We start from the raw sequence: 21,484 nt of genomic DNA, 5'->3' as shown, positions 1-21,484 counted from the left end.
AAAAAAAAAAAAAAAAATCCTCAGCCGTCTCCTAACCTTCTGAGCAGTGCAGCTTGTGTTGAAGGAACTGGGATATGGAGGTACAGCAAGAACAACCTGGGCCAAACATGACTGTCTGCTTTTTCTTACTCAAGGGCTGACACTAACCAGAAAACCTAAAGAGAAAACAAGGAGCTGGGAGTACAGCGTGGCAGTAGAGCACTTGTTCAATATAAACAGGTGTTTGTGACTTCCTGAGCCAAGAAGGACGACTTGTCTATTCATTCTAGATGGGGTGCCAGTGTGCAGAAATCATTCTACCCAAGTCTAGCATGAACCAGGCAGTGCACTTAGGCGGAGACATGCAAGTCACTGAAAAGCTCACCTAGCACATGACGACTCATAGAAGCTGCAGGCCTGGCACTCTAATGACCTCGAAGACAGTTCAGTTCAGCCACAGGACACTTTCCTTTTCTCTTCATAGTAATGGTTACTGTTTCTGTAGGCCAGTGAAGTTCCTTGTGAATCTTCTAGCTTGCAAACTCTTCCTGAAACTTGGACGTTTCCTTTACTTTCTAAGTTGTATGAGCTTTCCATTTCTGTCCAGAAGAAAATGTTTCAATCTGGAGGAAACAGTTAATCAACAGTGGGGGCTTTGGGACTGATTCCCTAGAATGACGGAGAAAAATGTGATAAACACTTGTTCAAGCTCTGCCAGGGTTTCTAGTTCTCATAACGTTTCAGGAAGTATTGCCATCATTCCCCTCCCCCATTTTAAAAAGGGGAAATTAACTTCCCAAGGCCATAAAGCAAATGTTGGAGCTGCCCTCACGTCTCTAAGGGCTGATATTAAGCTAGATGACACACCTTGTATGCTCATTGCTATATCTCCAGAGTTGAGTGACTAAACCTGGTACAATGGGGATGATTAACAGAACTGTGACGAGGGCTGGTACTATGAATACTTGTCTAGCAGTAACAAAGCCCTAGGTTCCAGCCTGAGGATCAAAACAACAACCAAGTATTGGTATAAAAGAAACAATATAAGTTAGTAGTACATGCTCTCGGAGCTCATATCGCATCTCAAGTTTCTGATTAAAAAATGTGATTGAGCGTGGTAATGTACACATTTAATCCCAGCACACAGAAAGGCGTGTAGATTTTTGATAGTTCTAGTCCAACCTGTTCTACATAACAACTTCTAGGCCTGCCAGGATTATATAGTGAGACCCTGTATAAAAGGGAAAAAATATTGTGCATATATATGTATATATATGTACACACACACACACACACACATATATATAAAATATCTGGTCTGTGAGGGCAGGCAGTCACACATAACATGGAATACCTGTAGATGTCAGAAGGCAAGTTTGGGAGGTCAATTCTCTCCTTCCATCTCCATATGGCTTCCAGGAACCTAATTCAGGTCATTAGACTTGGGCAGTACGTCTTCCACACACTAAACCATCCGATTAACCTTCATCTTAATTGCTAATATCATTCTCTTACACAAAGATCCAAGACTTCTTGGAGAAATGGTTTATTTCAGGACTGAGGTAAGAAGTATATAATACAAGCCTGCAGGATCTTGCAATGCTAGAGTTAGAAGTGTCCAGGAACCTTAACATGTTTGGTGATAATAATCAAGGACCATAACAATCAACGGAAAGAAATTCTAATGGCCAAAATCAGAACCGTTTGAACAACAAAATGAAATAGTATTCAGTTAAAATAAAAGCAGAGAATGAACTCTAGTTGATCATTGTGAAGTGAAAGCAGAAACGTCATACAGCTGATTGCCATATCTACAATGAAGAGCACAAAGAAAAAAATGCATGCATACTTGACTACTTGAGCATGGCTCAATTTCCTCAGGACCTCTGTCTAGTGATTGGTACTACCCAGAGTGGACTGGCTCTTCCCATTGTTTTTATTTTAATTATTATTTTTAAAAATTATGTATGTGCATGTTTCTGTGTATGCATGTACATGCAAGTGTAGGTATTGTGGAGGTCAGAAAATGGTTACTATGATAACTATTCTTGGTTCTACATCTGGAATAAACTATAATCCAGAAATGGAGGGCACACCTGTGAGAGACTTTTTGCTTGGTTTGAAGTAGATGACTCCACTTCTAGTCTTGACCTTTGAGACAGGAAGACACACCTCTCATTTGAGCCACACATGCTGGAAGCCTATATAAGGTCATGGAAGGCTCTGCTCTTTGTCGGCCTGCTCTTGTCTTGCTAGCATGCACTAGCACTTGAGCCTATTTCTTTGGGATTTCAACATCTTCGGAAGATCAACTGAGACATCTAGCCTCATGGACTGAGCAATTTCTAGATTCTTAACTTTCCATTCATAGCCTGCCATTGTTGGTTAGAACACAGCCTGTGAATCTAATAACTCCCCATTTTATATATACAGAAAAAGATATTCATTCTGCTACTCTAGGGAACCCTGACTAATAACTTAGCATGCTGAAGGCTCTAGCAAAACCAACCAACCAAATAATGTTGATGGATGTACCTTAACATATGAGGGCACTGGGGAGATGACGCAGTAAATAAAATGCTTCTAGTGCAAGCATGAGGACCTGAGTTCAGATCCCCATCACCCACATAAAAAACTGGGCACAGTGATGCATACTTATAGTCTTGGCACTGAGGAAACAGAGACCCTCATTGGAGGATCCCTGACGCTCATGGGCCAGCCAGCCTAGCCTACCAGTCAGCTCCAGGTTCAATAAGAGACTCTGTCTCAAAAAATAAAATGGAAAAAAAAAGATGGATAATGATTGAGGAAGACAACAGATGTCAACCTTTGCCTTCCACATTCACAAACACACACAGTATGATGGGTGGAAAACTGATTGGCTGATTTTACCTTTCGGTCAATAACCCATTACCACAATCTTATGACTATTCTAACAAAGAAACACCTTCCAAACTAACTCATCAGCCAGGTGCAGTGAGGTATACCTATAAATCCAGCACCCAAGAGGATTGTGAGTTCTAAGATGTTTGTTTGTTTGTTTGTTTGTTTTTCTAGACAACAAGATGGCTCTAAGCTACACAGACCTAGTTTCAAAGGATAAAATACCTGACCTGTACCTCTTAAAAGTGTAAAGGTCATCACAAATATGGAAGCTGTGATTCTGTCACAGCCAAGAAGGAACTAGACAGAAAAATTAATTTGTATGTTGTAATCTTTGTGGGACCCTGGAAAACAGGTATTAGAGAAAAATACTCTGAATAATCAAAAACAAGTCATCAATATTGGCCTATTAATTACAATAAATTATTACTGTTTGTATGTGTATGTGTGTGCAGTGGTAATGATGTGTTCATGTGGGCATGTAAACATGTATGTGGGTGTATGTATGCATCTAAGCTGTCTCACTGGCTCTAAATCTTAATTTTGAGACAGGATCTCTGAGCTTAGAGCTCATCAATTCAGCTAGGCTAGCTAAGCAATAAGCTCTAGGGATCTGTCTATCTCCATCCCACCTGTGCTGAGTTTAAAAGGTGTGGCACAGGGCTCAGCTTTTATGTCAGTGTTAGGGCATTATGTCAGTGTAAGACAATGCTAGATCTTCAAGCCTGTGCACCTGGCATTTTACTGACTGAGCTATTCCTCCTCCCCTTCTCAGTACCTAGGACTGAGTCTCAGGCCTCACACATACTAGGCAGCCCCACGACCTTTAATGTCCCTAGCTCTATTTTTAAAAATTATTACTATTGCTATCCTAGATTTGATATGTAGCCCAGGCTAGTCTTAAACTTGTGATAATCGTATTTGAGCCTCCCAAATAAGATTACAGATGGATAAACTATTACTCTGAGCTTCAAGAATAGCAGGGAATACCAATCAGTACTACCAGGTCTGGTAACAGTTATAGTAGTGAGAAGAGGCGGGAGACACCTCTAATCCCAGCACTTAGGAAACAAAGGCAGGCATATCTTGCTCAAGGCAGAGTTTGAGGCTAGTGAGTTCCAGACCATCAGGGCTAAAAGAGTAAGATCATCTCAAAATAAATTAATAAAAAAAATCATTTTTGTTATATTTCTGAAAATATAAATAGTCTATGGCCAATGAGATGGCTTAGAGGTGAACTGTGCCAAGTGAGACAATCTGAGTTTGACCCTACATGGTAAAAAATAAAAGTATACCAACTACAGGCACGGTGGTACATACTTGTAATCCCAGTTCTGGGGAGGTAGAAGCAGGAGTACGAGTCCAAGGTCATCCTTAGCTACATATGAAGTCTGATGCCAGCTTGGGCTACATGACACCATTTAAAAAAGGGAGGGGTGGCTTAAAAAAATGCTGTTTACGAAGAGCACTATTTGTTCCTCCTGAGGACCTAAGTTTAATTCCTAGCACCTACATAGTAGCTCACAGCTCTCCCTAACTACCGGGGACCCCATACCTTCTTACAGTCTCCATTGGTACCAGGCAAGCATATAATTCATAGACATACATAAAAGAGCAAGCTGAAGAAGAAAAACTATACAAAATGTACACCTTGAGGAGAAAAGGGGCACTAGGAAGTATAATGGAGCTAAGGCCCCAGTTTAAGGAAATAAACAGATTAAATGAAATAAAAGGAATAGTAAGAAGCGTCTAGGGAAAGATCTATCCAGCTAAGCTTCCAACTTGTGAAAAGGAATTAAAGAAAAGCTTAAGTAGCAAAGGAAATCATCAAAACCATAAAGCTTATGCAGATGTGATTAAACAAGGGAGCCTCTGCCTGCCAGCCCAAGCAAGCAGCAGAACCTGGAAGCTTCAGCCACTTGGCCCCGGTTTTAGAGGCAAGGATACAAGACAGGTAAGGAAAGGGTTACAGAATCTCCCTCCGAAACCAAGGAAAGCTGCTGAGGCCAGGCTTGTGTCAGGGATGTCCCTGAATGCAGGCCCAGAGAGGCCACTGTGTGAAACTGTGAAGGTTAAGGTTGTATTGCCTTGGAGACCCCAAGATGTTGGGGATGCCAGAACTGTAGGATACCTGCCAAGGAAAGCTGTTAACAGGGAGTAGAATCAACCCAAGAAGAGTGTTCAGCAAAACTGAATGGGCTGGAGATCTGAAGAGCATTATGACATCAGACGTGGAGATGCAGAATTTAGTTTGCACTAACTGGTTTTTGGTCTCGCATTGGTCCATTATGCATTATGCTCCCTCCCTCCCTTTTGGAACCACCTTAAGTTTTTTGTGACCTGGTTTTGTTTTGTGTTTTGTTTGTTTTCCATTTTGATTTTACAGGGATTACAGTTAAGAGATTGCCATGAGTCTCAGAAGAGACTCTGAACTTTGGATTTTTAAACAGGGTTGAGACTGTTACAGAAAATGGGTACTTTTGAAGTTGAATAAGTACATTTTGCATTATGGTGTGGCTACAAGTCTATAGTGGTTTACAGCTGGACTTTGCTATTTTATGGTCTTTGCTTTTTCTTTCTCCCACTCTTTATCCCCACCCCCATTTCACCCTCTAACACTAGATAGGAGAGAAAAAAGGATTGGGGTGTGTGTGTGTGTGTGTATCTGAATCTAATTTCTTTCCAAGCCATTCCTCCCAGTTTCCAGCCAGCCCCTTCAAATGTTTCTCCCAATCATCTCCTCAGTTCCCCAACAGTCTGCTTAAACAGTCCCTTCTCCCACTTTTCCTAATACTAACAGTTCCACATTATAACAACCGTTCTCTAACCTATTAGCTATCAACCTGCTCATCTCAGGGTGTCCTCGCTTGACTTTTTCTTCTTCTGTATCAACTGCCTTCTCCTCAGTCTGCTAGCCCCCAGTCCCTCTTAGCCTCTGCTGACTTTTTGATATCCTATCCTGTTCCCAGAAACTCAAGAGGCAACCAATACTAAAGGTTATGGGGTCAAGCAGCTCTTACAGCTAAGAATTCTTAAAGGGCCAGTTGACTAGCAACTGGGATCCTTTTTTTTCTTTAATTTTTTTTTTTTTTTGTTTTTTTTGAGACAGGGTTTCTCTGTGTAGCCCTGGCTGTCCTAGAACTCACTCTGTAGACCAGGCTGGCCTCAAACTCAGAAATTCATCTGCCTCTGCCTCCCAAGTGCTGGGATTAAAGGTGTGTGGCACCACCGCCAGGCCGCAACTGGGGATCCTTTAAAGAGCTAGGACCAAAAGATAAATCAGACTGTATGGTCAAGGAGTGAAATGTGAGGGTTTAAATGAAATGGCCCCATAGGGAGTGGCACTTTTAGGAGGTGTGGCCTTGTTAGGAGTAGGTGTGGCTTTGTTGGGGGAAATGTGTCACTGGAGTGGGCTTTTAGGTCTAAAATCCTGGAGCCAGGTCCACTGTTCTTTCTGTTCCCCGCAGATCTAGATGTAGAACTAAGTCTCAGCTATCTCTTCAGCATCATGTCCACCTGCATGCCACCATGTTTCCCACCAAGATGACAATGGATTAAACCTCTGAATTATAAGCCAGCTCCAGTTAAATGTTTTCCTTTTTAAGAATTGTGTCATGGTATCTCTTCACAGCAATAGAAACCCTAAGACAAAGGTAGATCCCTGGGGCTCCCTGGCCAGACCTAGTCTAATTAACAAGTTTTTAAGTCAATAAAGACACTTTGTCTCAGAAAAACAGGACAGACAGCACATAAAGAATGATAGTAGAGGGATCTCTGGCCTCTACATGCATGTGACCACATGTTTGCATGCATGAATATACACATACCCATCCACACAAGCACACCTACATACACACATAACTATAATAAAAAATTCAGACCTTTAGTGAACTAGCCATTGTTAAGTACCCAACATCAAGTTTGAATTGGGAAGAGTTGATAAGGGACACATTCATCTTTGTGTGCAAGTATACTGTATGCCTGAATGTATGCACACATACGAAGGTCAGAGGAAGGCAATGGACTGTGTGTTCTTGGCCCAGTTGGAGTAGCCACTGTGGCTCTGGAGCCAGCTCTGCCTCGGAGTTTTTGTCAATGGTCCCTTGGACTGTCTGGATTTAGATGGGGGTCAGTGCAGTAGCTCCGCCCAAAAACAAAAGTGGGAAGAGGACATATCTGTCTTTAGAGTGGGAAGGTCTGAGTCTTTTGGCCTAGTGCCAGGGGTTACTCACAGTCTGTTTAATTCAGAATGCTGATGTGGGTCTTGTGGGTCGCCAGCTGGGGTATGTGTCAGCTGAGTATGTCCCATGTTGTATATGCCAGATGTGGTCCCATGGTCCATCTTGCCGCTAAAAACCACTTAAGCTGGCGAAATGGAAGATGTTAGACTACATCTTACCCTATGCCACCATTCGGTGATGGGCTTGCAGGAAGCACCACTCTGGGTGTGTGTGTGTGGGGAGGGAGGGAGGGAGGGAGGGAGGGAGGGAGGGAGAGAGAGAGAGAGAGAGAGAGAGAGAGAGAGAGAGAGGATGCAGCCCAGGCTGGGGGCCTTAGCCTGAGTAAGAGAAACGGCACAGGCTGAGGCTGAAGCTGGGCTTCCCTGGCTCCTGGACATCCAAATGCCCCTGGAAATCACAAGGAGGAGGAGTCCGGGGCCCAATGGCTGAGGGTGACAAGACCAGGACAAGGGGGCCGGGGGGACAACACGGACAACGACTCCGACCAGAAGGAGGGGCCTTCTGCAGGAGACTTAGACTTGGAAGCTCTGCAGATGAAGGCTCCCTCCATGCTTCCCATGGCAGTTCTTGATGGGAGACAGTCCATGCTTATCCAGACCATTCAGTCACTGTTCATCATGGCAAATGGGTGCATACAACCTCCTCAGGGTGGACCAGAGATTACCTTTTGCAGGAAGGAATGTCTGGGAAGAAAAGCTTAGCTAAATTCCCAGGGCCCATCTAGACACCTCATTGGCATGGAGAACTGCTTTGTGCTACGTGGTTGTCACATCCCTATGTGTGGCGTGTGGTCATGTGTTTCAGGCCAGGAGTCTGGTAAGGAGCAGGGAAACACACCTACTGTGCTCAGATGGGAGCTGGGGTCTCTGAACCCACTCAACCTCACCAAGCTTCTTGCCACGACCAACTACCCCACAATGGATATCCTGCTCTCTATCACTGCCTGCCTTGTTCCTTTGAGACAGAGTGACTGGCAGCCAGCAAGACCCATCCATCTTCCCACCACTATTTCCCACAGCACTGTGATTACAGACACACAGTCCATGCCTGGCTTTTTATGTGTGTACCGGGCTCTGGACTCAGGTCCTCATGCTTGCATAGCAAACCTCTTACCCACTAAGCTATCTCCTAGGCCCCAGACCCATAATTTCTGCATGAGCTACAGGGCAATGCTAAACAACAAAGACTGTAACTTTCCCAACTCCTCTGATTCCTGTTCACACTCCATCTTTAGAGCCCACCTTCCTGGCTTACCCTCTGAACTACAATCCCTTCCTTCCATATACCCTTCCCCAGCTTACTTTTCTTCTTGCCCTTTTAAAAACCACTGCAGATGGAATCCACTTGATTTTCCTTCTGCCTCCTCATGGTCCAGTGGCAACGTAGGACTGCTGAATCCTTGAAATGCAACAGGTCCAACTTGATACGCAAATGTGCACTAGATTTCAAAAACAAATGGAGGAAAAACACAAAATATAAACGATCTCATAACTTTTTGTTTCATATAGGGTTTCTCTGGATAGCCTTGCTCTGCTGACCAGCTGACCTCAAACCTGCCTCTATCTCCTGGGTGCTGAGATTAAAGGCATGCACCATCACCTCCTGGCAAAAGATCTCATAACTCTTAACTTTGATCATATGTTAAAATATGGTTAAGTAAAGCTATTAAAAATATCTGGGTTTTACATTAAAAACAAACAAACAAACTGTGTGTGCCAATGTGTGGATATGAAAGTAAGGGCCACATCTTCTACTAAAGAGGCTAAACAAGGCAGGGCAACTTGCAGGAGTCAGTTCTCTCTTTCTACCATGTGGGTCCTGGAGATGGAAGTCAGGTGGTGCCTCATCCTGCTCAACCATCTTGCAGACCTGTTATTTTTACCTTTTCAACTAATAACTTACTTTAAAAAAAAAGGGTCACATGTAGCTGAGGCTGGCCTTGAATTTGCTACATAGTCAAGGATGAAATTCTTTTTAAAGGGAAGATTGTATTTTTATTTGTGAGTCACGTATGTATATGTATGCCTGAGTGTGGCTTTGTATACATGAGTGCAGTGCCCCTGGAGGACAGAAGGGGGTGCTATACCCCTGGTACTGCAATTAAAGTTAGTTGTGAGTCAACAGATGGGTTGATGGGAATTGAATCATGGTCCTCTGCAAAGTAACACTATTCATAACTGCTGAGCCATCTTTCCATCCTGTCTATGAACTTTTGACCCTTCTACTTTATCTCTTTGTGTATGTCATGAAGACACTCAACCACCAAACTATATCCATGTCCTTTTTTTCCCTTTCCTCTTCTTTTGTGAACCTCCTTGGATGTGCTAGGAAAGTACTTTACCACTAAGCTACGCCCTTGGCCCATAAGTTAATAATTTTAAAAATTTAAGTTGCCATATAGCTGACAATTTTGTGGTTTCTTTAAAGTTTTACTGTACAGAGCTGATGAAGAATGTCACAAGCGGAATATGCTCCCCTAACTGGGCTGCCTTGTCTGCCTTAGAGAGAAGTTGTGCCTCTCCCTGTAGAGACTTGACATGCCAGGGTGAGGGGCTCCACCCTCTCAGAGGACAAGGAGAAGGGGAATGAGGGAACCCTGTGAAAAGGGGACCAGGAGTGGGGGCAGCAATTGGGATGTTAAGTGAATAAATAAACTAATTTTTTTTTTTTAAAAGGACATCGCAGGCTATACAGATGACTCAGTTGAACAGACACTGGTTGCTGAGTGTAAACCTGAGTTCAACCCCCCATATCTCTTATGATGGAAGAATTGGCGCCTCCAAGTAATCCTTTGACTTTCACACAAACCCATGCATATTATAATATATACATATTATACACATATACACAAACACCACCTTTTAAAAACACGTACATACATACAAACAAATACATACATAATTAAAAATTTTAAATATAACATTTTTTAAAATCCTGTAGATCTACTTTTAAAAGATTACCTACACGCTGCGGCTGTGTTGCAGGCCTGTAATCCTAGAACTTGGAAGATGAAAGCAAAAGGATCATTTCACTGACATCCTTCGTTACACAGAGAGCTTAAGGCCAACCTGGATCATATGAAACATCACCCTAAACCCCAGCAATCAGGAAACAGAGGCAGGCAAATAGATCTCTATGAGGCAATGGTCAGCATGATGTATAAGTTCCAAGCCAGGACTACTTAGGAAGATCCCGACTAAAAGAAAACAAACACGCAAAAAAAAACGGTGGACAGAGGTAGAGACAATAGAGAAGTTTTCAATCAAACAGGGTGGCATGTACGTTTCTGATAGCACTAGCCCAGAACAGCAGCCTCCAAAAGGCACAGGCAGTTGTTTTTCTGGTCACTGCCCGACTGGCTGGCACATAGTAGGCATTTTAAATTTCGAAGGAAGTGGGGCTGGAAAGATGGCTCAGCAATTAAGATCACTAGCTGCTTTTACAGAGGACATGGGTTCAGTAGTCGGCTCCCAAACGCAGTTAACAATAGTCCCCCGGAGGATCCGACCTTCTCTCTGACTTCCATCTGCACTACACCATGTGGTGCACAGGATTAATATACATGCAGGCTGAACACCCATGCATACACACTAAGAAAAATCTTAAAACCAAGAAATTTTAACTTTAGATTCCCAGAGGCTGACGATGCTGACCACATCCTTTAACCCGCTTCACCAGATAACAAAACTGAGGCCTGGCTCAGTGACGTCAGCCGGTGCTCAACTGCAGGCAGACCGGAAATGTCCGGGCCGGGATTCGAATCGGGGATCCTGTCCTCCTAGCCAGGGCTCCCGATGACCACTTTGCTTACTCTGGACGTAAGCGGCTGCACAGCCCGCATTGTGAGGACCACACGACGTGCGTTCTATAAAGAGCGCCACTCTTTGGCTTCGACGTCCAGACGGCGTCCACTGCGGGCCAGGCTCCAACTCACCCTCACCGCAGCCATCGCCAGCCACTTCGCGACTCCACTAGGCGCCCTGGTCCACCGCGGACGACGCCGACAGGAAGTCCCGCCTACGCCGCGCGCACCCGCGTACCGCGACAGCCATGCCAACCAATGAGCGTCGCTTCTTCAAAGACCCTGACCAATAGTAGAGCGCGCTGAGGAGGGGGCGTGTCTGGGCCGCGGGGCCGGGGAGCGGGTCGTGCGCGCTGAGGAGGAGCCGCAGCCGTCGCCGTCGCCGCTACCGCTACCGCTCTGCCGCCGCCGCCGCCGCCGCCGCCGCCGCCGCCGCCGCCGCCGCCGCCGCCACCGCTGCCGAGGCCGTGCGGAGCCGTTATCGCCGCGCCGCCCGCCCCGGAGCAGAGTCCCGGGCCTTCCCGCCCGTGTTCAGGTGAGGCCGGAGGCTTCGGCGACTTCCGAAAGAGTAGGCCGCGCTAGGGCCTGAGCTCGCCTAGCCCCACGGGCGTCCGCCGGGCCTGCACCGGCCGAAGGCCCCAGGCCGCGGTAGGCCTGGGTATGGATACGCGCGTGTGGGCCGCGGCTGGGCGAATGGGAACCGACTCTGTTTGATTCAGGTTGGCGACAAGCCTCCGCCGGGCCAGATTCCTCTGGGCTCCCGCGAGAGAGGCGGGAGAAGGACACAGCGTGGGCACGCGCTTTGGGGGGCCGGGCTCCGAGGCTTGGGGGGCCCCGGATAGTTGATCTCGGAGGCCGGGTGATCCGGGGGTGGAAGAGTGGAGCGAGGACCTTGGGCGCCAGAGGTCATGGCCCACAGACTTGCTCCCTCGGGAAATCCCATAGATTTCTTTTGTGGACGATTTTCTGGACACACCGCTACGGATCGTGAGGTCCTTTTAGAAGTGTGCAAACCTTTCGTCTGTGTGTAGAAGTCTAGAAGAGAAAGGGGAAATTTTTCTTTGATCGCCATCTCTAACAAAGCTGTTTTAGGGACGTTTTCATTTGTAAAATAACGTGTAAATATTAAAAAGATAATTGCACGCTGTTGAACAATGGGTAGTGATGATGGATCTTCCCTTTCTCTTGTCTTCTGCTGCTAAACCATGCCAAAATGTGTTTGACTCCTACTATGTGGAGAGCAGGTGGAGAACTTTTTTGCACTAGACAGAGCTTCCATTATCGGAAGTGTCCATGTGGGACACCGCTGGCCAGAGCTCTAGAAGAGGCAAGATCGGATGTTAAAGCTTTCTTAACCTCCTTGTTACAGGCAGTTAGAGTCAGATAATGGTTGGTTGGGAGGGCCTGGCTGCCCTATGCATTGCAGAAAGTTGGATAGCATGCCTAGCTTCTTCTGCCTACTGAGTATTAGCATCTCCGCCTCCTACTTCTTCCAGTTGTGAGTACCAAAAACACATTGAGGCGTTGCTAGGGTTCTTTCTCTCGTTTTTCCCCTCCACCAAAACACATACACACAGAGGTAAGAAATCTTTAAGCAATCTTCCTGGAAAAGTTTTTCCATCTCTATCCGATGATCTGGGTGAAGCTCCTAAGATCTTGAGTAAGCTGTATTGAATTGCCTGTGAATAGAAAGTATTGTACAGATGTAAAGATGTGAGGAAACCCCCAGTACACATGGAATATGCAGTTAAAATAATCACCAGAATCTTTCAACAATGGACCATGTGTTCATACTTCACGGGCATGTCTCCAGCCCCTAAGGTAGGTGTTAAAGTATCCATTTTAGAGAAGAAAGTGAAACTTAGGATAATCTCTTGCACTGTAGTGGCCAATGTAGGGTTTGAAAGCAAGTCCTAGATACCGCCAACATACTGCATACTGGTGTATGCAAAACTGTTGAGGTCTGGTTTTGAAAATGATGTGGGGAGAGGCGGCTCAGTGGACAGGAGCACTTGTAACTCTTGCAGAGGACCTGTGTTCAGTTCCTTGCACCTCCATGATGGCTCACAACCATCCATAACTCCAGTTCCAGAGGATCCCATGCCCTCTTCTGACTTTGCAGAACATCAAGCATACATGTGGTTCCTATGCAAACAAAACACACATAAATCTAAAAATATTTTTTTAATGCTGTGACTTCAAGGAGTGTGAAGAAGCTGAGAGAAAGAGGAGATGTTTCTGTTGAAGTGCCGGTTTGAGGGAAACAACTTCAGTTTGGCTGTGTTCGGGAGTAGGTCCCTGGGCAACAGTAGAAAGGGAAAGACTGAAGAACATACTGATCCATGTGCTTCAGCCGTTGCTCCTCACACTGCTTCTCTGTCCTCTGCACACCAGCACGAGTTGACTTTTCGAAGATGCAGATCTATGTTTCTCCTGATTAAAACAAGTCTTGGGGCATGAAAAAAAAAATATGCTGGGCTGTTCAACTGGTTCTAAACATTAAAATCAGAAGCCCTAAGTTTGGGATGCCCCACTATGCGCTTTTCTGACCCTTTCTGCTCTTTTCCTGGAAAGCTGTGTGGCCCAGCTCAGAGCACAAACACCATTTGAAGCTGCCCCCAAATGCCAAGGCTTTTCCACTTCCTCCAGAATGATTGGTGTTCCCATCACCTTCAGTGTGTTCAAGCTGGTTAAATGCTGGTGAGTGAGATGCAGTGCTGGCCTTTTGCCCCTAGGTGGCAATAGTTCTACGGAGAAAGACCAACAAGAGGGAAGTAAGCCTTTTGTCCCCTTCCCCAAAGTTGTATTTCAGCCCAGAGGATCGGCTCAGGAGAGGCCATGGTGTATATGAACTGTGTTTAGATGGTTTAGCCTGGCTGGTGAGCAGTAATGCACCAGGTGATGTGGAAGCACAGGAAAAGGAACTGTTATTCAAGCCCAGGAGACCCCAAAATGTTCCCTGAGTTGTTAAGGCAGGAGGACCCAGAGGAAATAGCTAGGTAAAAGATGAGTGGGAAAGGCTCTTCAAGAACTTGGTGAGTGGGGTAGGTGGAGCCATTAGCTCTGGAAAACGTATGGGGTATGGAACTTTTGGAAACGTAGAAGGAAGTGAGTAGCAGGTCTGTTGGGAAGAAATCTCAGATATTATGAGGACCCACTCCAGACTTATGATCATTGACAGAGGGAGTCACATTTGCAAAGGATGCACTGACTGGCAGGCATAAAACCAGTTAGGATGTGATTGTGTTCCTTCAAGCTAGAAAAATTGCTAATATGACACAGAACATAAGCTTAGAAACAAGGAAACACTGAAACACACTTAAGGAATTTGGACATGTGGAAGAACAACGATGGCCAGCCCTGCCTAGTGTTTGAGTGCTGCAAAGATGAGTGGCCACAGAGAACTTGAGAAGAAAGGCAAAGCAGTTTAATATATGCCTGGAGACAAGAAAGCACATGGCTGAAACAGAATGGAGGAAATAGGATGGTAGTAGACTTTTCATGTCCACACATGTCCAGTACCAACAGTGGATGCTCACTGCATGCTCAGTAATGTAAACCTACTTTCCCATTCTCCATCACTGGGGAGAAATGACCTCTTCAAGATTTTGGATGTAGCTCAGGTGGTATAGTCCTTGCCTCTCATACATGAAATTTTAGTTTATATACCCAGTATCCTATAAACCAGAAATAGTTTCTCGTCCCTGTAATCCCCAGTACTCAGGAGTTAGGGGCAGATATTGCCATCTATGGGATTTAAGGCTAGTCTGGGCTGCACTGAAACCCTGTCTCAAAAAGAAAGTCAACTTGGTTTGAGAAGAAGCTCAATGTATGAAACAAAATATAAAAAACGAAGGTTTGTTTTTATATAAAGTATACTGAATGAGAATTTGTTACTCGAGCAGATTTCAATCAAAGAGGAACCGGGAGGGCTATCTAGGATCAACAAATCGGCAGAATAAGAGAAAAGGAAGGCACCAAGAAGCTGCCAGGCCTGAGTGGGCCAGTTAAGCCAGACCAAGAGGACTAGGGAGGATAAATGTGGAGATAAAAGTAGAAAGTGGTTAAGCAGAGTTGCTGAGGTTGGAATCGCTCTTGTTCTGTGTTCCCAGTGCCTGGCACATGGTTGGCATTCCACCCATGCCTGGAGAAGAAAGTTAGTGTGGAGTTCAAAAGTGACTGGATGTAATTACGCATCAAAGAAACCTTTATGCCAGAGGAAGGATTGACAGGAGACAATAGTGCACAGCAACCAATGTCAAGGCTGATGTCACCATGAACAGAGAAGCCTGGAGACATTTGGAGGAAAAGGTTAAGTTGGCTTCATTACAGACATGTTTAGAAGTTGGGCTAGGAAAGAGGGGACAGGGACCTGACTGAGAAAGAGGAGGGAGAGGCAGAACTTGTAGCTGGATTAGATAGAGGAAATAGAGATTAGGACAAGTATGTAGTGCCTCCACAGAAAGTAATTCAAGGTGATGGAAAGGTTTGGGGAAGAGTAAGGTCAGGAGACAGGTTAGGGAACCACACACACAACTTAGATTTAGAAGTAAGGGTATCCACATTTATTATGTATTGTGTAGCAGTTGGTAACGTCCACAGTGAGAACATGAAATGATTAACCCTCACTGCCTTTCAGGATTCGCTTTGGAAGTGGGGTAGAGCCCATGGGTTTTCATGCCCTGCTGTGTTACTGAGCTCTCTCTGCAAGAGCTTCACCAGCTCTAGGTTGCTGGCACTTTCAGCAGGACCCTTAGAGCTGGCCAAGTTCCTAGGCCTGTAGAGCACTTGGACGGGGCAGGCCACTCTCTGCACCTGACTCACTGTGAACTTACTTGGCTGGAGTGGAGCTACCCTAATCAAGTGGTCTTCCTTTTCTTGGCTGTGGACAGGGGCCAGTACGGATCTGTATGTGCCTCATCTACCTGAGCCTTTGATGGATGGCAGTCATAATTGGTTCAAGTGGCACCTTCAGATTTTTTTCTGCCACCAGAGCATTTCCTGGGTGATTGCTCCTCACCCCACCCCCCACCCCCATCTCGAAGACTCCAGGCATACAATATCCTTGGTGGAATCTGAGAGCCTGTAATTTCCTTTCCTACTGTGTAACACACCAGGGTTGCCTGGAACCCTGATTTCGGGGGCCCTTAGGTAACAGTGGTCTGTCCTTACCTGGCAGGGGATTTACCATGGTAAAAAGGTCATTTTCCCAGCATGAGGCTCATGCACTGAACGTGGGATATGTTAACCCCAATTGCTAGAAACAGTTTGTGGTAGTTGGGACTTGGGCCATGTCTGCATGTATAAACTTGGCCCTTAAAGTCCTTGCTGTGTTTATGTTGTTACTTATTTTGGTGTACGCACATGTGGAGTTCAGAGCACAACTTTGTGGAGTTGGTTCTTTCTACTTTTGCATGTGTTCCAGGGGATCAAACTCAGATTATCGGACCTGCTCAATAAACTCTTGACCTATTGAGCCATCTTCCCCGCCAACATCTCACTCTTGTTATTGGTGAAAAGTAAATGATTTTAAAACGGTGATTGAGGAAGTAATAAAGACATATGCCAGAGGTGGAGAGGAATTGAGTGTAGCTTGTCTTTGCTGTGTTGTGGGTTCTTTTTCCCACACTTTATGATCACGTGCATGTGTGTGCGTGCACACACGCACACAGTTTCAACCCCAACACTAGATAGGAGAGAAACAAGGATGGAGGCGAAAGATCTCTGAATTTAATTTCTTTCCTATTGTTTCTTCTTTGACCACAACTTAACTATCAGACTATAACCAACCTCCCTAAATGACCAACACCCACATCTTGGGGGGGGGGGGCTTGAATTTATGTACCCTTATACAACCACAGAAATGATCTGCAGCTGGTGAAACTATGCTTCTGCTAGAGCGTGATGCAAGTTATGGTCAGCTGCTTCAGACAGTCTAAAGTAGCCCTGCATCAAAACCTGGGGTTAAAGTGAAAGCACATTCTCATACTTCTGTGGCTTTTTTTACAGTTGAGAAGTAGAGCAGCCTTTTGTCCCATATGGGACAAAGCCAGGTTAGGGACACAGGCTGGAAAATTCAATAGGGACATCATCACAACGGTATGATTCATTCTGGAACACCACCATGTAGTGACAACTTAAGGCCAAGTTCTGTTACTTATTAACAGCCTGATTGACCATGAGCAAAATAGTGTGACCTCTGAGCTTTACTGGGTGCTGACATGGAAAGCCTGGGAATGAAGGGAGTTAACATAAGAGCAGGAGGTGACAGTGGCTTGATAGTAATCATTGATAATGAGATAGTCACAAGACCTGTTGTGGTTAGAGCTTATAGGCACAGGACCAGTTGGACCCAGGTTGGGCTACACAGATTTGGAAATGGTTAAGGGCAGCATTCCTGAAGGTTGAGTGGAGTAGCCTCTGAAGTACCATAAGACTGGCTCTATTGTTGTCAGTTGGCTATAGATTTGACCTGCAAGAAGTGTTCAGCTTTGACTGTCCATGACCATGCTGTGGAGCAGTGTGACAAAGAAATTTTTTGTTTAAATCTTAATTTTAGTTTTTAATTTGCATTATGGAAATTTTTACTCATTTTTGTGTAGGACTGTTTGAAGGATGTTTTGTTTTGAGAAAGGGTCTGAGGAGCCCAAGTTGGCCTTCAAACATGGTGTGTGTGTGTGTGTGTGTGTGTGTGTGTGTGTGTGTGTAAAGTATATGTATATGAGGATGACTTTGAACTTCTGAATTCCACCTCCCAAGTACTGGGATTACAGTTGTGTACTACCACTTCCATGTGGTACTGGGGTGGGACCCAGGGCCTCATGCATGGTAGGCAAAAACTCTTTAAGTACTGAGCTACCAACGAGCCCCAGTATTTGAGGCTTGGTTTTGTTTTGTTTTGTTTTGTTTTAAAGGGTCTCACTATGTAATCCTGGCTGGCCTAGAAATCTGTGGGCTAGGCTGGCCGTAAGGCCATAGTGGTCTGTCTACCTGTCTATGCCTCTGAGTGCAAGGATTAAAGACATGTTCTACTTACAAATTTGATTCCCAGAACCTGCATGGTGGTTCGTAATCATCTTAACTCCAGTTCCATGAGATCCATTGCCTTCTGACCCCTGAGTGTACCAGGCATGTACCTTGTATGTACGTATGTATGTACATACGTATTTATGTCCAGACATACATACAGACAAAACAGTCATACACGTAAAATTAATCTTTTATTTAAAGTCAGTTTGTTTCTGTCTGTCTGTCTAGCTAGCTAAAGTAAAAGTTAGAGGATCAGCCTGGACTGTAAACCGATCCTGTTTACATAGGGAAAAATTTTTGAGATGGGTCATCCTAAGTTGGGTTAGAATATCTTAAAACATTTAGAAAAGGTAGCTTTCTTTTTTAGATTGCTCACTACCCCCAGTAAAATGAATTTGAAAATCATGTATCTAGTATGGACTAGTAGTGCCTTTTCAATTGATAAGTAGTGTTCCATTCCATACTGTAATTTCTCCATCAATGACTCATTTTAACTTTTCAGACTTACAGTGATTGTAAACAATGCTATATAGATTTGTGTATATGTTTTTATATGAGCACAGATTTTCATTTCTTTTGCATTGATGCAAAAGTAGAAGACAGATGTGGCTTACATCTATACTCTTAGCATTTCAGAGGCTGAGGCAGTAGTATTGTCATAGGTTTGGGCTACATAATGTATTTTTCAGATTTAGAGTATATTAATGAAAAGAACAAAACAGTACTAGGAGCATGATTGCCAGGTCATGAACTAAGTGTTCATGTTCAACTTAGAGACTGCCAGTTGCCAATTCATCAAAGTGACTATAACATTTTTGCATTCCTACCATTCTGTGTATAGAAAGTCTTAACTTCTCCCCCATCCTCTCCAGCACTTGATATTATCTTGTTATATTTTGTTTTAGCCATTCTACTAGGTAGACATGGTCTCTCTGCCTGGCAAATGATGTTGAGCCTCTTTCCATACATTCATTTACCATCTGCATACCTGCTTTGGTGCACTTATAAAATCTTCTGCCTTTTTTTTTTTTTTTAAGTTTTGGGTATTGGTTTATTTTAAAATTTCATCTAATTTTTTGTGTTTGAGTGGACAAGCATGTCGCTGTACATGTGTGGATGTCAAAGGACAGATCATGAATATGAAAATGGATTGTTCTTTGGACTTCATACCTAGGGGTCTTTCCACTCCTAAGGTTTCTTTTGTTTTTGCTACACAGCTGGCCACAACATCTACCTTTATACCTGGGTTCTAGGGATCATACTTAAATTGTCAAGCTGGCATACACAAATACTTTTATCCTTCTGAACTATCTCCCGGTTCTCTTTGTTTGGGGGGACTGTCATTTAGATGAGGATAACTCTGAACTACATTCTCTACCTCTCAAATACTGGATACTACCATATCTAGATTTATTTGTGTGTATGTTTATACTTGTACACATCATATTGTGAATGTATATTTATCAGAAATAAATTTCTAATAAACACAATTTATGTATAACACCAGCACATTTCGAGTAGTTAAATGAGAACATTGGTAAGATGGTAGACCAGCATAGAAAGGAAAACCATTTAGTACACTAAAAGAAAGAGGTGGGCACCATAATAGCAAAAGATCTGCTTGTCTGAGTTGTCTAGTCTTAAGAGCTTTTTATAAATGTGCCATCAAGGCTTAGTGGTTAAGAACTCTGGATCTGGGTTCAAGTCCCAGTGCCGACATTAGAATTGTCTGTAACTCAAATTTCAAGGGATTTGATACCTCTCTGGCTTCCACGGGCGTCAGGCTCACACATGCTGCACAGACATACATTTAGGCAAAATGCCTATATGCATTTAAAAAAAAAAATGATGATTCAAGACTAGCTTGATCTATAGAACAAGTTCCAGGACAAACAGAGCTACGCACATGTGCACGCATACACACACACCCTGTCTCCAAAAAAAACCAAAAACAACAACAACAAAAAAAAAAACAAAAACAAATGATGAAAAACTATTTCTTTTTAAATACTTTTTAAATACTTTTCTCAGGCTTTGGGTATTTCTTCTTCTAGCATTGTCTTGCAAAGCACAGTTTAACATTTTGATGACACCTATTTTTTTAATGAAAACAGCTTTTGGTGGTATATCTAAGAATTCTTTGCACAGTACAGTGTTTAGTCACAGCACTCCGGAAGCAGAGGCAGGTAGATAGCTGAATTCAAAGCCAGCCTGGTCTACAGAGTAAGTTCTAGGACAGCCAAGGATACACAGAGAAACACTATCTCAAAAAACCAAAAGGATAAAAAAGATTGGCATAGTGGCACATGCCATAACTCCAGCCTGGGCTACATAGAATTTGACTGCTGGCAGTGCTAGGAATCAAACCCAGGGCTTTGTCCTTGCATCCTTACATCCTGTCCTTGCATCTATATTCCTAGTTTGATTCTTTTGTAGCACAGGCTATATTGGAATACCCTGTGGAAGCCCTTTGGAGACTTCAGAATGGATAGAGAAGGGAGGGAGAGGACAAAGGAAGGAAATAATGGCAAGCATTTTTTTTTTTCTTCTGTAAAAAGCCAGATGGTGAATTTTTTGGATTCTGTAGGCCATGTGGCTGTTATTAATTTGTTACTACTCAACTATGTCATTGTTGTTTAAGGGGAAAAAAATCCAACCTTAAACAGTAGACAGCTCAAAGAAAATTATTATATTGTAGTAAAACTTTTCTTTATAAAAGGTAATGAGTTGAATTTTTTGTCAGTTGATGAGCTGTTGAAAACAGAATGAATGGAGAGGGTAAAAGCACAACTCTTAGAGTGAAGAGAAGAAAGGCTCTTGATTCAGTCCCCAGCACCATGAAAAGGAAAGAGGACTAGGAGAGAGAGAAAAGAAAAAGAAGGAAGAGATGTTTTGAATCTTTTTTTTAAAGATTTATTTATTTATTTATTTTATATATGTGAGTATACAGTCATTGTCTTCAAATACACCCAAAGAGGGCATCAGATCCCATTACAGATGGTTGTGAGTCACCATGTGGTTGCTAGGAATTGAACTCAGGACCTCTGGAAGAGCAGTCAGTGCTCTTAACCGCTGAGCTGTCTCTCTAGCCCTTGAATCTCATTTTTAACAAATTTCATCTTCAAGTCTTTTGTTGTTTGTTTCTTGTTGTGGTGGTGGTGGTGATGTTTTGACACAGAGATTCTGTATTCCCAGCTGTTTTGGAACTCGCTCTGTAGACCAAGCTTGCCTTGATCCTCCTACCTCTCTTGAGTGCTATGGCTAAAGGTGTGCAGTACCAGCATATTAATTTTTAACATTAATCTCTGTGCTCTCTTCTGCAGCAGATGCCTTTGTTCATTTGTTTGTTTTTGAGGTAATGGTCTATTTTAAAATCTCATGACCACATTTTTTTGTGATTAAATTTTAGTGCTTTCTACTTAAAATTGACTCTGAGCCATCTTCTATTAATACACATGTATTAGCTACATTTTGTACTTTTTTTACAAGCCTAAAGGTAGTGTGTTTCTTTAGATTACTAACTTGCAGTGATGTGGTCATTGCTGTGGGA

At 43.7% G+C, this 21,484-nt stretch overlaps 2 protein-coding genes across 12 annotated transcripts in view; one reads left to right on the top strand and one right to left on the bottom strand.

The window, feature by feature from the left end:
- Ccl25 (C-C motif chemokine ligand 25) overlaps positions 1-11,100 on the bottom strand; it is a 46,144-nt gene extending 35,044 nt beyond the window's left edge. For 3 of the 11 annotated variants that reach the window (XM_029480283.1, XM_029480275.1, XM_029480284.1), the window contains exons 1-3: positions 10,915-11,003; positions 8,405-8,541; positions 365-602 (exon numbers count right to left, since the gene is read on the bottom strand). Coding sequence is in view for 1 of the 11 variants with exons in the window: in XM_029480284.1 (XP_029336144.1) it covers positions 365-383 (19 nt within the window). In the remaining 10 variants the exon portion in view is untranslated. Of the gene's footprint in view, positions 1-364; positions 603-846; positions 978-1,333; positions 1,791-4,809; positions 5,228-8,404; positions 8,542-10,063; positions 10,104-10,914; positions 11,004-11,037 lie in introns of those variants that run through there. The other 8 variants (XM_029480276.1, XM_029480277.1, XM_029480278.1 and 5 more) reach the window with 8 other exon arrangements.
- The window catches only part of Elavl1 (ELAV like RNA binding protein 1), a 47,759-nt gene continuing 37,193 nt past the window's right edge, over positions 10,919-21,484 (top strand). The window contains exon 1 of the mRNA XM_021170995.2: positions 10,919-11,440. The gene's annotated coding sequence lies outside the window, so the exon portion shown is untranslated. The remainder of the gene's footprint in view (positions 11,441-21,484) is intronic.

This window comes from Mus caroli, chromosome 8 (genome assembly GCF_900094665.2).
Source record: "Mus caroli chromosome 8, CAROLI_EIJ_v1.1, whole genome shotgun sequence".
In the NCBI taxonomy this organism is placed as follows: Eukaryota; Metazoa; Chordata; class Mammalia; order Rodentia; family Muridae; genus Mus; species Mus caroli.
This window is presented reverse-complemented; position numbering and strand designations above follow the sequence as displayed.